Source organism: Papio anubis, chromosome 20 (assembly GCF_008728515.1).
Source record: "Papio anubis isolate 15944 chromosome 20, Panubis1.0, whole genome shotgun sequence".
NCBI classification, from domain to species: domain Eukaryota; kingdom Metazoa; phylum Chordata; class Mammalia; order Primates; family Cercopithecidae; genus Papio; species Papio anubis.
In genome coordinates, this window is record NC_044995.1 from 41,152,531 (window position 1) to 41,169,778 (window position 17,248).

At 52.8% G+C, this 17,248-nt stretch overlaps 1 protein-coding gene across 7 annotated transcripts in view; it reads right to left on the minus strand.

Annotated features, from left to right (window-relative positions):
* Window positions 1-11,283: 11,283 nt before the first annotated feature.
* ILF3 (interleukin enhancer binding factor 3) overlaps window positions 11,284-17,248 on the minus strand; it is a 43,611-nt gene continuing 37,646 nt past the window's right edge. For 5 of the 7 annotated variants that reach the window (XM_021930699.2, XM_031659914.1, XM_009193480.2 and 2 more), the window contains 3 exons: window positions 15,948-16,310; window positions 14,971-15,099; window positions 11,284-14,467 (listed from right to left, as the gene is read on the minus strand). In XM_021930699.2, the coding sequence (XP_021786391.1) occupies window positions 14,334-14,467; window positions 14,971-15,099; window positions 15,948-16,310 (626 nt within the window). In that variant the 3' untranslated portion in view covers window positions 11,284-14,333. The remainder of the gene's footprint in view (window positions 14,468-14,970; window positions 15,100-15,947; window positions 16,311-17,248) is intronic. The other 2 variants (XR_001897601.2, XM_009193481.2) reach the window with 2 other exon arrangements.

A 17,248-nucleotide genomic window follows, 5' to 3' on the forward strand; every position in this document is an offset into this window, starting at 1 on the left:
TCGGGGGACCATGGCAACGGATTTGAACCCCGGTCCTGGCTGGGCGCCCACTTAACTCCTACCCGCAACACGCTAAAGCGAAGAATCAAAATTGCGCTGGGAACGAATCCCATCCCTAGCACTTTCGAGCTACAATCAGAGAATCTCTTAGCCATAATTTTCTCTTGCATAAAATGTGGCGAATTACAGCATCTCGGCATAAAGACGTTTTAAGGATTGAATAAAGATGATGTGGCCGGGCGCGGTGGCTCAAGCCTGTAATCCCAGCACTTTGGGAGGCCGAGATGGGCGGATCACGAGGTCAGGAGATCGAGACCATCCTGGCTAACACGGTGAAACCCCGTCTCTACTAAGAAATACAAAAAATAGCCGGGCGAGGTGGCGGGCGCCTGTAGTCCCAGCTACTCGGGAGGCTGAGGCCGGAGAATGGCGTGAACCCGGGAGGCGGAGCTTGCAGTGAGCTGAGATCCGGCCACTGCACTCCAGCCTGGGCTACAGAGCGAGACTCCGTCTCAAAAAAAAAAAACAAAACAAAACAAAACAAAAAAAAAAAAAAAAAGATGATGTATAGATCTTTACACAGTGCTTGGCCCAGGCTGCAGTGAGTTATTGGTGGCGCTTTTGTTGCATCTTGTTCATTGCTTTGTACCAAGAGATTAGTACAGGACCTAGCACATATTAAAGGTTCAGTTAGCATTAGTTTATTCAATAAAAGAAGGAGGCTGGGTGCAGTGGCTCACGCCTGTAATCCCATCAATTTGGGAGGCCAAGGCGGTAAATCAGTTGAGCCCAGAGCTTCGGGACCAGCCTGGGCAAAATAATGAGACTTCGTCTCTACCAGCGAAACAAACAAAAAATTTAGCCCGGCACGCTGGCGCCCTCTGTAGTCTCAGCTACTTGGGAGGCTGAAGCCAAAAGATCACTTGAACCCAGGAGACAGATGAGGCCGTGAGCTGTGATCATGCCAGTGCACTACAGCCTGGGCGACACAGTGAGACCTCCTCTCAAAAAATATAAAAATTAAATAAGGAATCCCAGATTTATAGAAGAGGCTAAGGCTCAGAACCTGGCCACAATTATTTCATTCATTCAGTGTATACCTATATATACATACCCGACTAGCGCCAGACTCTATGCAGCAAGGGGAGGAAGGGTCGCAGATTTATTGACTGGTGGTTGTGTTCCATTTATAATAATAATAAATAAAGCCGGGCACAGTGGTTTTCTCCAATAATCCCAGCATTTTGGGAGGCTGAGGAGGGTGGGTCATTTAAGGCAAGGAGTTTGAGACCAGCCTGGGAAACATAAGAGACCCCGTCTCTACAAAAGTAACAAAATACTAGACCAGTGTAGTGATGTGAGCCTGTAGTCCCAGCTACTTGGGAGGCTGAGACAGGAAGATCACTTAGGCCTGGAAGGTTGAGGCTCATGAGGCTGCAGGGAGCTGTAATCTTGCCACTGCACTCCAGCTTGGGTGACGGAGTGAGACTTTGTCTCAAAAACAAAACAAACCAAAACATAATATATAACTATATAACCCCCGGCAGGGGCAGTGGCTCAAATCTGCATTACCAGCACTTTGAGAGGCCAAGGCAGGAAGTGCACTTAAGGCCAGGAGATTGAGACCAGCTTGAGTAATATAGCGAGACCCCATCCGTACAAAAAATTTAAAAATTGGCTGGGTGCAGTGGCTCACGCCTGTAATCCCAGCACTTTGGTAGGCCAAAGCAGGCAGATCATGAGGTTAGGAGTTTGAGACCAGCCTGGCCAGCAGGGTGAAACTCTGTCTCTACTTAAAAAACAAAAATTGGTTGGGTGTGATGGCGAGTGCCTGTAATCCCAGCTACTCGGGAGGCTGAGATAGGAGAATCACTTGAACCGGGGAGGCCGAGGTTGCAGTGAGCTGAGATTGCACCACTGCACTCCAGCCTAGGTGACAGAGCAAGATTCTGTCTTGAAAAAAAATAAAAATAAAAAATTAACCAGGTGTGGCTGGGTGCAGTGGCTCTCGCCTGTAATCCCAGCACTTTGGAAGGCCAAGGGGGGCAGATCATGAGGTCAGGAGATCAAGAGCATCCTGGCTAACACTGTGAAACCCTGTCTCTACTTAAAAATACAAAAAATTAGCCGGGCGTGGTGGTGGGAGCCTGTAGCCCCAGCTATTTGGGAGGCTGAGGCAGGAGAATGGCATGAACCCCGGAGGTGGAGCTTGCAGTGAGCGGAGATCGCGCCACTGCACTCCAGCCTGGGTGACAGAGTGAGACTCTGTGTAAAAAAAAAAAAAAAAAAATTAACCGGGTGTGGCTGGGTGCGGTAGCTCACACCTGTAATTCCAGCACTTTGGGGGGCTGAGGCGGGCGGATCACCTGAGGTTGGGAGTTCAAGACCAGCCTGACCAACATGGAGAAACCCTGTCTCTAGTAAAAATACAAAATTAGCCGGGCATGGTGGCACATGCCTGTAATCCCAGCTACTCAGAAGGCTGAGGCAGGAGAATTGCTTGAACCCAGGAGGCAGAGGTTGCAGTGGGCCACTATCACGCCATTGCACTCCAGTCTGGGTAACAAGAGCAAAACTCCATCTAAAAAAAAAAAAAAAAAAAATTAAAAATATTAACAGAGTATGGGCCAGGCGGTCACACCTGTAATCCCAACACTTTGGGAGGCCAAGGTGGGTGGATCACTGGAGGTCAGGCGTTCAAGTCCAGCCTGGCCGATATGGTGAAACCTCCCCTTCACTAAAAAAATTAAAAAATTAGCCAGGCGCGGTGGCTCAAGCCTGTAATCCCAGCACTTTGGGAGGCCGAGACGGGCGGATCACGAGGTCAGGAGATCGAGCCCATCCTGGCTAACACGGTGAAACCCCGTCTCTATACAATACAAAAAACTAGCCGGGCGAGGTGGCGGTGACTGTAGTCCCAGCTACTTGGGAGGCTGAGGCCAGAGAATGGTGTAAACCCGGGAGGCGGAGCTTGCAGTGAGCTGAGATCCGGCCACTGCACTCCAGCCTGGGCGACAGAGCAAGACTCCGTTTCAAAAATATAAATAAATAAATAAAAAATAAAAAAAATTAAAAAATTAGCCAGACATGGGGGTGCATGCCTGTAGTCCCAGCTACTCGAGAGGCTGAGACAGGCGAATCGCTTGAACCCGGGAGGCAGAGTTGAGTTGAGATCGCGCCACTGCACTCCAGCCTCAGGCAACAGAGCGAGACTTCATCTCAAAAATCAAAAACAAAAGCAAAAAAAAAACCAAAAACATTAACATGGTGTGGTGGTGATGTTTCGTAGTCCTTGGAAGCTACCGAGAAGGAGAGACAGGTGATTCACTGAGATGAAGAGTTGGAGGCTGCAGTGAGCTATGATCGGGCTACTGTACACCAGGCTGGGCAACAGAGTGAGACTCAAACCCTAAAAAAGATAATAATAGTCGGGCTGCGGCTCACGCCTGTAATCCCCATTGGGAGTCGAAGGGCGGATCACGAGGTCAGGAGATCGACCATCCTGGCTACCACACGGTGAAACCCCGCTCTCTATTAAAACACAAAAAATTAAATGGCTGCTGGGATGGAGCGCTTAGTCTCAAGCATAGGGAGGCTGAGGCAGGAGACGAGCAAGGGATCGGGAGGCGTGAGTTTGCAGGAGCTGAGATCGCTGCCACTCTAGTTTCACATGACAGAGTGAAGACCTCACTAAAAAAAAAAAAAAAAAAAAAAGATAATAATAATATACAATATTATATAGTAATTGTTATCATTACAACTTGATCTGATATCTATCCTGGCCAGCAGAGAGCGCTATTGTCCCAGAAGACGTCCTTTCAATTGTCAAACTGGGTTACTCTGGCCAAGAGGATGTCTCCGAGAGCCTCAAGCCTCCTATCCTGTAAGAAAGGCTAAGGATGCCAGTTGCCCAGAGGGTGGGGCATCCTTAGTAAGGCCACACCTGGAAAACACCCCTGACCACCAGCAAGGCAACCTCAGGGCCTTTGCACCTGCTTTTGTCTACAACACTCATCCTTTCTTTACTTTTTCTTTTCTTTTTCTTTTTTTTGAGACAGAGTCTCACTCTGTTGCTCAGGATACAGTGTAGTGGCACAGTCTCAGCTCACTGCAACCTCCACCTCCCGCGTTCAAGTGGTTCTCCTACCTCAGCCTCCCAAGCAGCTGGGATTACAGGTGCCTGCTGCCATGCCTGGCTAATTTTTTTTTTTTTTTTTTTTTTTTGAGACAGAGTCTCGCTCTGCCGCCTAGGCTGGAGTGCAGTGGCACGATCTCAGCTCACTGAAAGCTCTGCCTCCCAGGTTCATGCCATTCTCTGGCCTCAGCCTCCCAAGTAGATGGGACTACAGGCGCCCGCCACCACGCCCTGCTAACTTTTTGTATTTTTAGTAGAGATGGGGTTTCACCGTGTTAGCCAGGATGGTCTTGATCGCCTGACCTCGTGATCTGCCCGCCTTGGCCTCCCAAAGTGCTGGGATTACAGGCGTGAGCCACCGCACCCAGCCTTTTTTTGAGATGGAGTTTGCTCTTTGTTGCCCCAGGCTGGCGTGCAATAGCGATCTCTGCTCACTACAACCTCTCTGCCTCCCCAGGTTCAAGTGATTCTCCCCGTCTCAGCTCCTCCTGAGTAGCTACAGGCACAAAGCCACCACACTCAGCTAATTTTTTTGTATTTTTTAGTAGAGACAGGGTGTCTCCATATTGGCCAGGCTGATCTTGAACTCCTGACCTCAGGTGATTCAATCTGCCTTGGTCTAAAGTGCTGCTGGGATTACAGGTGTGAGCCACCACGTCCGGCTATTTCTTGTTTTTAGTACAGATGAGGTTTCACCATGATGGCCAGGCTGGTCTTGAACTCCTGACCTCAACTGCTGGGATACAGGTGTGAGCCACCGGGCCCAGCTAATATTTTTATTTTTCAAAAACGTTTACCAGGCGCAGTGACTCATGCCTGTAATCCCAGCACTTTGGGAGGCCAAGGTGGGTGGATCATATGACCCCAGGAGTTAGAAACCAGCCTGGGCAACATGGCAAAAAAAAAAAAAAAAAAAAAAATTTAAAAAGTTACCCATAATTCCAGCTACTTGGGAGACTGAGGCAGGAAGATTGCAACAGCGCCTGGCCAATATGTGTTTAAATCTGCTTCTTGCCAAGCCTTCTATCTCATTCTGATGCCCACTCAAGTTTCAGAACCACTGTTTTTCACTCTTGGCTGCACATGGAATTACCTGTGGAGTTTTTTTTTGTTTTTGTTTTTGTTTTTTGAGACAGAGTTTCGCTCTTGTTGCCCAGGCTAGAGTGCAATAACGTGATCTTGCCTCACCGAAACCTCCAACTCCCAGGTTCAAGCGATTCTCCTGACTCAGCCTCCCTAGTAGCTGGGACTACAGACAAGGGCCACCACGCCCGGCTAATTTTGTATTTTTAGAGTATTAGTAGAGACGGAGTTTCTCCATGTTGGTCAGGCTGGTCTCAAACTCCTGACCTCAGGTGATCCACCCGCCTCGGCCTCCCAAAGTGCTGGGATTACAGGCGTGAGCCACTGCACCTGGCCGATCATCTCTTTAAAAAAGAAAGAAAGAAAAAAAAAAATCTATGGGGATGACTCAGTCATCAGTTTTCTTTTGTTTTTTGTTTCAAGCCTCAAGGAATTTCTGTGTGCAGCCAATGTTGCCGCTCTGTGGTTTAGGTTTCAAAAACTGCATTTCATTATCTTATCCAATGTGAGCCTCTTTCCTTTCTGGGTGAACTTTTCTTGGAGCTCTGACCTGCTTGCCATTCTTGGTTATCGGAAGCTTCCGGAATATTGGAGGGAATCCTCTGCATTTTAGAATGCAATCACCATGATTGGATGAATGGCTGATTGGATTAAGGGTTGCCTGGATTTGCTGTTCTGAAGCTAGTATAACCCCTGCTTTTCTTGGCCACCTAACACCTGACCCCCATCATACTCCCCTGCATTGAGAGAATGTCGTATCTGTTAAGGCTAAGTCTGCCTTTCCATAGAAGTTATAATTGACAGTTACTTTCCCAGCCTGCCCTGCCGCCAGGCTGCAGAAGCTCAGGTTCTGCCATTCACAATTTGGATCAAAAGCCAGTGGTAAGTAGAAACAGGCCCTTGGGCTAGAAAACACTAGGGACAGGGATTGGAGGCAGCTACATCCATGCTACAGAGATTCATGAAAATAAGAACAGTTTATCTCAAAACTGAAGCTACACTCAGGAAATTTATAGGTGGTTGCACATCTGGTGTCCAGCCACAGTAATCCTTGTGGCATCAACTACACTCTCTGTACTTAGTCATTGTGACAGAGGCTTCTTCACTGGGCTATGTCTGGGGTGGGCGTTGGGGTACCATCACTGGCTGTGTAGCCCCCAATGCTGGTTCTCTGCCCTTCCTGGAGATCACGGTGCCCCCTGACATTCTTTATTACACACTTTTCAAGCATAGACAAACGTACAGAGAATTGCATAGTTATCACCTTGTAACCAATGACCCGGCTTCAACAATAATCAACAAGAGGCTTAATCCACCCACTTAAAAATATATATATTCTAGTCCGCATGCAGTGGTTCACGCCTATAATTCCAGCACTTTGGGAGGCTGAGGCAGGTGGATTGCCTGAGCCCAAGAATTGGAGACCACCCTGGGCAACACGGCGAAAACCCCGCCTGTACTAAAAATAAAAAATTATACGGGCGCAGTGCTGCACACATGTAATCCCAGCTACTCGGGAGGCTGAGGCAGGAGGATAGCTTGAGCCCGGGAGGTGGAGGCTGCAGTGAACTATGATCGCACCACTGCACTCCAGCCTGGGCGACAGAGCAAGACCCTGTCTCGAAAACACTAAAAATAAAATTATATACATACATACATATATAGAGAGGTCAATGTGTTCAGTAGGACAGGATAGTCAGGGCTGGGCTCACTGAGAAGGTGGGATTTAAGGCCTGAAAGTAGGATGGAGGAGTCATGCCGAATCGGAGAGAGCATTCCAGGTCTTGGGAACAGTTAACAGCAAAGGCCTGGAGGTGGGAATGTGTCTGGATTGTCAGCTGTGCAGCACAGAGGTCAGTGTGGCTGGAGGCGAGCAGATGAGGGTGTGGAGGTGAGGGCACAAAATCGTGGGATGCCTCGGGTTTCCCTCTGAGCTGGATGAGACAGTAGGGCTTTGTCAGTCAGCGTGGAAGGAAGTGGGTTCTAACTATCACCAACAGATAAACTGGGGATAGGGCGCAGCGGAGGCTTAGTGGCCCCTGTTGGGAGAGCTGGGGGCGCCGTGAGCCTGCAGCTAGAGGCGGTGCTTGGTGTGCGGCTTCAGCACGGTGGACAGCGCCATAGGCGTTGCCTGGAGACCAGGAAAGCGGCCGATCAGGGGGCGGAGCCTGCGTCCTATGAGAAGCGTCCTATGAGAAGCGGCGCGCTCCACGCAGTGGCACACTCTGTGAGGGCGGGGCCGGCGAGTGCGGCCAATTAGAAGAGTTTGTTGCCGGGCGTGGTGGCTCTTGTCTGTAATCCCAGCTACTCAGGAGGCTGAGGCGGGGGAATTGTTTGAACCGGGCAGTCGGAGGTTGCACTGAGTGAGCGGAGATGGCGCCACTGCACTCCAGCCTGGGCGACAAAAGGAGACTCCGTCTCCAAAAAAAAGGTTGTTGACAACCCCAGGACGAAGAGAATTTATACACAGGGCGGGGCCTGCGAAATCCCATCTGGAGTCGGAGCTTGTTAATTGCGCAAGGAAGGAAGGAAGGCGCGGTGGGCACCCGGAGCCTAGGGACCAGCGGGAAGTTTGGAAGCGGTGGTTTGCAGCTGCTGGGCCTGGGGCGGTTTCCGTGCTCTTCACATGGAGGCTTGCGCAGCATCCCAGGTGCGTGACCGGGGCTGTCAGATCCCCAACCTTGCCTTCTCTGGGATCGCCCGCGACTGCTCAGGGGAGCCCCCAAATAGGGGACTATGTGGTTGGCCTTAGGGAGCGGGTGCTGAGGTCCTGGGTCCAGAATACGGACTTCTGAGCACTGACTGAGGAATACAGAACATTTGGGAGAGGGGAGTTAGGGGTTTTGCTGAATGAAATAAGGGTCCTTGGAGCTCTGAGTTTGGGTGGTCATTTCGGTAACCTGGAGGATTTCTCCAGTTTATTCATCGGACGTGTGTGAACTGTCCTTCTGTGACATTGCCACCCACCTACTGCCCCGTTGCCAAGCAAGATGACCTTAGGCGTCAGATCTTTTGAGAAGACAAACGCACTGGCCCAAGAGTTGGGAGTTCACAGACTTCTTGGTTACTCCGTGGAGAGAATGATCGTCTCCCTGAGAATGAGATGGGCCCCTTTTCTTTGACATACCGTTTTTAACCCTCGAGTCTGGGAGCGCTTCCCTTATCAAAACCAGTGTACTCGGCCGCAAAAATCACTGTAAACCTCAGCTCTGATGTTCCAGAACTCAAGCCTCTTGTGGTCTCCAGGGCCCCTATTCTCACCTCTCCCACACACCCACTCAGCTAAGCAACCAAAACAACTGTACTGAGGCGCAGTGGCTCACAACTGTTAATTCTAACACTTTGTGAGGCCGAAGAGAGGAAGCTTTGAGGCAGGAATTGGACACCAACCTGAGACCCTGAATCTATGAAGAAAAACATTAGCCAGGCAGTGTGGCCTGTAGTCCTAGATACTCAGGAGGATGAGTGAGCCATGATGGCACTACTGCACACCAGACCAAAACCCTGTCTAAAAAATACTGTTTCAGCTGGGTGCGGTGGCTCACGCCTGTAATCCCAGCACTTGGGGAGGCTGAGGCAGGCGAATCACAAGGTCAGGAGTTCAAGACCAGCCTGGCCAACATGGTGAAACCCTGTCTCTACTAAAAATCCAAAAATTAGCCAAGTGTAGTGGCAGGTGCCTGTAATCTTACTCAACTACTCGGGAGGCTGCGGCTGAATAGCTTGAACCTGGGATGCTGAGGTTGCAGTAAGCTGAGATCACTCCACTGCACTCCAGCCTGGGCAATAGAGCCAGACTCCGCCTCAAAAAAAAAAAAAAAAGTTTCGTTGGCCAGGCACAGTGTGGCTCACGCCTGTAATCTCAGCACTTTGGGAGGCCAAGGCGGGTGGATCATGAGGTCAGGAGATCGAGACCATCCTGGCTAACACGGTGAAACCCCGTCTCTACTAAAAAAAAATACAAAAAACTAGCTGGGCGTGGTGGCGGGTGCCTGTAGTCCCAGCTACTGGGGAGGCTGAGGCGGGAGAATGGCGTAAACCCGGGAGGCGGAGCTTGCAGTGAGCCGAGATCGCGCCAGCACTCCAGCCTGGGCAACAGAGTGAGACGCTGTCTCAAAAAAAAAAAAAAAAAAAAAAAAAAAAAAACGAAAACCAAAAATTAGCTGGGCATGATGGCACACACCTGTAGTTACTGCTTCTCGGGCGGCTGAGGCAGAATTGCTTGAACCTGGGAAGCTGAGGTTGCAGTGAGCCGAGATCGCTCCACTGCATCTACCTGGCGGCCAGAGCAAGACTCCATCTTAAAAACAAAGCTCACGGTATAAAGACTCCATCCAAAACAAAGCCCGGGCTGCACAGAGAGCCGGTGACTCCATCCTCTCAAAAAAAAAAAAAAATGGGCGGCCGGGCGCTGGCGGTTCGGGTTTTTCCGTAATCCCAGCACTTCGGGAGTTGAGACGGGCGGATCAATGAGGTCAGGAGATCGAGACCATCCTGGCTGACACGGGTGAAACCCCGCCTACCTGTGCTGGCAAAACCAGCTGGGCGAGGGTGGCAGGCTTCCGTAGTCCCAGCTACCTTCGGAGGCTGAGGCAGGAGCGCGAACCCGAGGCATGGATGGCAGGAGCTGAGAGATCCCGCCACTGCATTCCAGCCTGATGGCAGATGGTGACTGGCCTCAAAAACAAAACAAAACTAAAGCCTGGTATTAAGAGCAAGACTCTATCTCAAAAAATAAATAGCCGGGTGTGGTGGCTCACACCTGTCATCCCAGAACTTTGGGAGGCTGAGGCAGGTGGATCACCTGAGGCCAGGAGTTCGAGACCAGCCTGCCTAACATGGAGAAAACTTGTCTCTACTAAAAATACACTATTAGCCAGGCGTGGTGGCACATGCCTGTAATCCCAGCTACTCAGGAGGCTGAGGCAGGAGAATCGCTTGAACCCGGGAGACGGAGGTTGTGGTTAGCTGAGATCACGCCATTGCACTCCAGCCTGGCCAACAAAATAAATAATATTCTTGGGAAGCCTGAAAGGGCCTGAGGTCTTCCCAGGTCAGAATCCATCCATGGCTCCCCACTGCCCTTAGAAAGCACTCCTGTGCCTGGCCCTCCACTTGGGGGCCCTCAAGATCCCACTGACCTCCAGTCTCATTTCCCAGCATTCCTTCGTTTTGCATCCAAAATGCTCTACCCATCTGACTTCAGCTTCTTCAAGCCCATCCTCATACCCCAGCTGTATTTTTGCTCAAGCTATTCCCTCTGCCTGGCCTCCCCTTCCCTTCCTAACACTCCTGGGTCCAACTCACCCATCCTTTCTCACCTGAGGGGAAACCCTTGACAAGGCACTCCCTGTCCCACTGTGACACAGCCCTCTTTGTGCCTGGAAAAGCCATGTGGGTTGAGAGCAGGTTCCCAGCAACCAGCACCAGACTTGACATGTAATCATCACCCAATAATAAACAGGACAGCAGGGCACAGTGGCACTGTCATCCCAGCCACTATGGGGAAGCTGAGTTGCTTAAGGTCCAGGAGTTTGAGACTAGGCTGGGCGACCCACCTCTATAAGAAAAGTAGTCAGGTATGGAAGAACAGCCCTGTAGTCCCAGCTACTCCAGAGGCTGTGACAGGAGGATCGCTTGAGCTCTCAGGAGTTCAAGACTGCAGTGAGCTATAATGATGCCACTGCACTTCAGCCTGGATGACAGAGCAATATCCTCTTTTTATGTTTTTGAGATGGAGACTTGCTCTGTTACCCAGGCTGGAGTCCAGTGGCATGATCTTGGCTCACTGCAAGCTCCGCCTCCTGGGTTCACGCCATTCTCCGGCCTCAGCCTCCTGAGTAGCTGGAACTACAGGCGCCCATCACCATGCCCAGCTAATTTTTTTTTGAATTTTTTGTATTTTTAGTAGAGACATGGTTTCACCATGTTAGCCAGGACAGTCTTGATCTCCTGACCTCGTGATCTGCCCACCTCGGCCTCCCAAAGTGCTGGGATTACAGGTCTATCCTGTCTCTCTTAAAAAAAAAAAATGAACGAACGCATGTTGAGTGAATGAAACAATGAACACATGAAGTCTCCATTTATTCTGGGATGGGTTAGAGTGAGCCTCTGAGCCTGCCATCAGGCTGGCTGAGTTGTTGCCCAACATTGTATCCAGCGGTCTCAGGCCCGTGCAGTGCACAGCCAGCAAGGGGCTCACAGCTACAGCTGGAATCCAGAAGCTGCCACCTCTGCTGCAAAGGCCAGGCCTAGGGGTCCGGGTACATGCAGTGAGTCCTTGGGGCAGGGCCAGCCCTACTGACTACACAAGCAAAGTCTGTGGTGAGACAAGGGGTGTATGTTTCCCTGCCAGTACAGAGGACAACAAACAGGTGGGTGGCAACCCTCAGGGCTGACAGCATCCCTGCCCAGAGTGACATACCAGGGCCTACTGGCTCTACTAAATCCAGGGTGGCGGAAATCCTGGATGTGCCCCTTGTTATGGCTCAGAGGCCTCCTTTCATCATAGTTCATCAAGCCCCAATACTTCCTCCCTGGAATCAGTACCAATCCCCCGGCCCTCCCTCCAACTTCATCCCAGCCAATCACACATGTCCAATCGTGTAGTCTGTTGCCCTTCTTTCCCTCCTGGGGCATCCTGAGCCCTCTGGGATGGTGTGTGCCCAGTTCCCGCTCACGGACCTCCATGGCCCATCCACCAAGCACCCCATCCTATCAACTCATGTAGGACACCGTCCACCCAAAGCGTTGAGGTGTCTCATCACAAGCCAACTGTTGCCTAGCTCTTACAGGGCCCATTTGTAGGCCCTCCTGCAGGTCAGCTTCCTGGGTTTGGAAGGCAACTGGCCCGGAAGGCCACTGTCAGTGCTCAAGGTGATAGCCACATCTTCCTGAACCCAGCGTCCTGTTGTAGCTGGGATACTGTCACAGGCAAGCGGCATGACGGCATAATCAGCACCGGTGAGGCCCCTGAGCGGACTGAGGGCTCCAAGGATGCTGTGCTCAGAGCTGTTCTCTCCAAGACACGTGCCTGCTATGCGGCAGATCTGCAGCAGGGCGGGCGGATGGAATCCGTCCCTCGTGGTGGGTCTACATTCAGAAACGACCCTGGTAGCGATCACTGAGCGGGAAACTGCAAGGAGAGTCCTGTGTTGAGAATGCAGGCGCCTGCCCGGAGTTTGGAGGTATTTGGCAGGTGGGGCCAGGAGGCATCCCTTCCATGGGTGTTACAGGCTGGTATTCTCTCCTCAAATACAAGGTCTGCTGATCTCACAGGAGTCTCTTCTTGTCCCAACCCCTTAATATGTCCAAGAGAGGAGACAGGACATGAACACATCCCATCAAAATTGGGGGTAGGACTCATCCATCCTCATCCCTCCACTGTGTGCACTGCTAGGATCTCAGGGTACTTCAGGTCCTCTTCTCCCACCCTTTCCTGGGAGGGGCCACTTGGTATCTGGGACCTCCTCTGCTCTAACACAAATGAGAATTCCTCAACAGTTTTCTAGCACACAACTTGTTCTTTCACCTCTCCAAGAAAGCAAATCTTCATCCTTTGAAAGCACACTTGATATTCTACATTAGCTGAATGATTCTGAGTCAAAAATGGTCCTCACTTTTCCCAGTGGCCATGGTTACCCAAGCACAGGAGGCCAAGGCCTGGGGCTCAGGTCAGCAAAGCAGGATCTCTGTAGATGTGTGGTCCCAGGCTTGGCAAGTACAGTTCTTCCCGGATGGCCGACAGGGATCCTGGGGAAAGGCAATCCCAGCAATGCCCTGAAACCAGAGCTCCTCCTCCCTCCCCAGGCAAGGTGGAGCTAGAAGGGCTGCTCTAGCATAGGGTCTCCACCTCCACACACCTGATATTTCGATAAGGCAGGTCCCCGCTGTGGGCCACTCTTCTGGGCAGCATAGTATGCTTGACAGCATCCTTGGCCTGTATCCACTAGATCCCAGAGCACCTGCTAGCTGTGACAACATCCTCCAAACATTGCAAAATTTCCCCTGGGAGGCGAGATTGCCTCAGATGGGAGAATCACGCTCTAGGGAAATCTGCTGGTGTGAGAACCCCAACTCCCCACTCTGCTGAGCCTCCAGATGGCGAGCAGGCTGCAGCTCCAGCACAGACATGAAGCTCCCTCCAGCCACTGACGATCCGTGGCTGGGGTTACCCAGGCCTCACCTGCCCTTTCTTTTTCTAACTGGGTTGTGTGTTCCACCACAGGCATGCCCCTACAGAGGACATCACTGGTGTACTTAGAACCACACCAAAATCAGGGAGCAGAAAAAGCCTGCCTGTTTTGTGATGGGTTCCCCAAGACCAGAATGGGCACTGTGAGCCCCTCTACGGACGGTGGGAGCCTGGAGCCTGGTGGGACACTGGGTCTACACAGCCCAGGAGACCAGCAACCAGCCTTCGCTGAGCATGAGTAAAATGTCTAGAAGGTCAGAACTGGACCCTCTCTAAGGACCAGGGAGCATCCTGCTGGCCCGCCCTGCTTTCCCCGAGCAGGGACAGAGCGGGGAAACCTGCTCATTGCGCTGCTGGTGGGTCAGACACCCAGGCCTAAGACGGGCGCAGTTTTGTTTTTCTTTATTTGTCTACATTCAGCTTAATTCAGATGTACTGCCTGAATGACCCAGACATAAAAAGAAACCCCCCACTCTTTCCCACTGGTTTTTAAAATAAAATCTTCACTTATAAAACTGAAACACTAAAGCATTAAAATACAGAAAGCTCGTTTAACTCACTTCACAAAAGCATTAACAAATGACGTATCCCTTCCGTAACTATTTAAAGACAAACTGAGTTACCACTAACACCAAGTGTGAATAGACAGAGGGATACTGAACTGCAAGAACTCAAAAACTCTACCCAGACAAAGTTGTAATGGCAACTAACAAACCATTGAAGACACGGAGTCCCAAACACGGCTAAATATGGGTCACAGGACGGGCCACAGGGTGACCCGCTGCACCTCACGACACAGCAACGTGGACGGGGTGGGGGCGGGGGCCTGGAGGGCCAGCTGACATGTTAACTGTGATGCATAAACTCGATCTTCTGATGGGGAGTAAGTGCAGAAGGTAGAAATCTCCGCCCCGCGGGGGCTTATCTGTACTGGTAGTTCATGCTGTGGTCTGCGTTTCTGCCATAGCCGCCTTGTGAGGACTGGTAGGAGCTGGGAGGGCCACTGTAGTTCTGGCCGGACCCCGGGGAGTTGTAGTTCGACTGTGAGTAGCCTCCTAGGAGAGAGAGTGGTGGATTAGAGCCGAGGGGCCCAGCCAGCGGGGCTCAGGTTAGGCAGCCCACACCCAAGACTCGGCCAGGATGCAGGTGGGCAAGACTCGTGGCCTCCTATGCGGCTCTGCCTGCCTACCACACATTACTGGACAAGGCTGACACCAAGACTCCGAGAGGTGGGACCACTGTGACCCTTGTTTCTGGGGGAAGCTACCTGAGCCCACAGCTGAGCTACTGGCCAGAACCAGGGGAACCGCTGTTTGGCCTCCATGTCACCCACATTTCACACAGGTACCAGGGGTTAAGAGTGGGGACACTGCTGGCTCTCCAGCCACTCCCGAAAGCCTTAGCAGCTGCCAGTGCACCCAAGTGTGTATTCTCTCTCACAGGGCCCACCTGCCATTGCAGCCCTGCCCACGCTGCCGTCTGCTCCCACCAGGTCCACATCCCGCTTCATAGCAGGTGCCGGGCCCCCATGCTGTGCCACCAGGGGCTCCAGGCCCACCTTGTTTGCCTTGGTATGAGGAGCCGCCCCCAGAACCTCCGCCGTAGCCCCCGTGTGACCCTGGGTTGTAGGATGCCCCGCCTGAGCCGTAGCTGTTCCCGCTGCTTCGGCCTCCACTACCACTGTAGTCTAGGGGAAAGAAGACAGGGTGGTTAAGGGGCCCCAGGAAACACACAACTGGGGTGGCCCAGGGGCCTTGTGGTGCGCCTCAGACGCGGCCGGCCCCTGGCCCAGACCCTGGGCCTCTAACTCTTCTCCCTGCCTGCTTCAATGTCACACATCAGCCCAACAGATAAGCGCCAGGAGCCAGCTGCAGCCCTGCAGGGTCACCTGGCCCTGGGCTGGGCTGGTCACCAAGCTCCAAAGCCCTGCTGTGGGGTGCCTTCTCAACTGCTCCTGCAGCCCAAACTTCCCAGCAGCAGCTGAGGAAGTACACGAGACCCCAGCAGCTGTCTCTCCTCAGCCAGTAGCACCAGACAAACAGCACCCCCTTCTGACCCGCACACCCAGTGCAGCCTCTGTCAAGTCCCTGGCCTGCTGCTGAGAGCTGCTGGGTCCCAAGGACACACCTACTCAGCCCCACCGGGCCACTGGTGCAGCCTGGGCCTGCTGGGTCTGTGCATGAGGAAGCGGGAGAGGCGGTGGCGGAGAGATCAGGCTCTTGCAGGGGCTGGATGCAAAACTCTCTAGATCAAGTCCCAGGAAGTCACCTTGCAGCCTCACCCACAGCCAGGGCCTAGAGACAGAGGCCTCAGCTACCCCTGCCTTCGGAGAACATACCAGAGAAAGTGGCGAAGACGGCACCAAGGGGCCCCACGCCCCATCTTCCTAGCACCCGCCCACAGCCAACACCACGTGTCCTCCTCCTAAGGCCCTCGGCCAGTGGTCTGGGCAGTGCCGAGCTTCCGCCACTCCATGGGCTGCACTGCTGGGGCCTGGACCCTGGCCCAGCCAAGGAGCTCTGGAAGCCAACTCACTGAATTTGCTCTCGTAGTTGTAGTCGGATCCGCCCCCGCCCCCGGGAGAGTTGTAGGAGTTCGAGTAGGAGTAGCTGCCTTGTCCATGGTTATAGCCTTTCTGCTTGCCCTGTGGGGGGCCATAGTTGCTGTAGGGGCTCTGGTTGTAGGACTGCTGCTGGCCCTGGTGGGACTGGTAGCCCGAGCCGTAGGAGGGCTTCTGCTGGCCCCCGTGCGGCTGCTTCTTCCCAGCGTGTTTTGGGGGCACCGGTGAGTTGTAGTTGTCACCTTGGTAGTAGGAGCCATAGCCGGAGGAGCCACCACCGCCCCCGCCGCCACCGCCACCGGCATTCCCAGAATGCCCTCCGTTGCTGTAGAACTGACCTAAACAGGGAGGCAGTGGGTCAGGCGGAGGACGGGAAAGGGCAGGGGGAAGGGAGGGAAGGGCAGGCGGCAGCCATGGGTCCTGAAGGCTGACCCACAAGCCCGGGTCAGAGGCAGCAGAAAAAGGAGGGAGAGGAGCAGTGGCTCCGGTCCTTAGCGCAGCCATTCAGGCTGGCCCAGCCTTCAGCTCCACTCACCCAGCAGCTGATGACAACAATGGGGCTTTGCCAAGCAGCACGCGCCAGCAGCTTTTGCAGCGGATGTCAACATTACAATGAGATGGACTCCGAGCGCGGGACGACATTCACAGCTAGCTGACGGCTACCCAGAGATCCCCAATGGTGACAGGAAAAGCAAAGCCCCAGAGAAGCAGCGGCCACCCCCCTCCTCCCTGCTGTGCTGGAAACAGGCTCCACAGGCACAGGCCTGGAGATCCCCAAGAGATACTGTTTAAAGAGGCCCCTGGACCGTCATCATCCTGAGACCAACTGGTCTGAGCTGGTTTGGTTCATGGAAGACAAATTGAGACTTAGTCAATGATGCAGGCACCTCCCTTGTGATACTCGTGCAAGCATGTGACTCAGGATGTGAGCAAGCCCCAGCCTGGTTGGTGGGGGAAGACTGGCCACAGCTGGGGCCAGGACAGCCAGGTGAGGCCTAGACCTACTGCCCTGATGTCCCCGACGCCCCTTCCTTGTCCCCAGCACAGCTGCTGGGTGCACGTGGGACTGAGCAGCAGGGCTGAGAGCGTGCAGTGCAGCCACCACATTCTCAGCTGCAAGCTGAAAATGTAGCAGCGAGACCCCACTTCTGGTCAACTAGGTTTGTCAATACACAGCCCCACCAGAGGCTTGAGTGGAACAAAGTGGATGGCACTGGCTGAGGGAATGCTGCACCCCAAGCCTTGCAAGGGAGCCCCACAGAGGGGGTCTCCACGA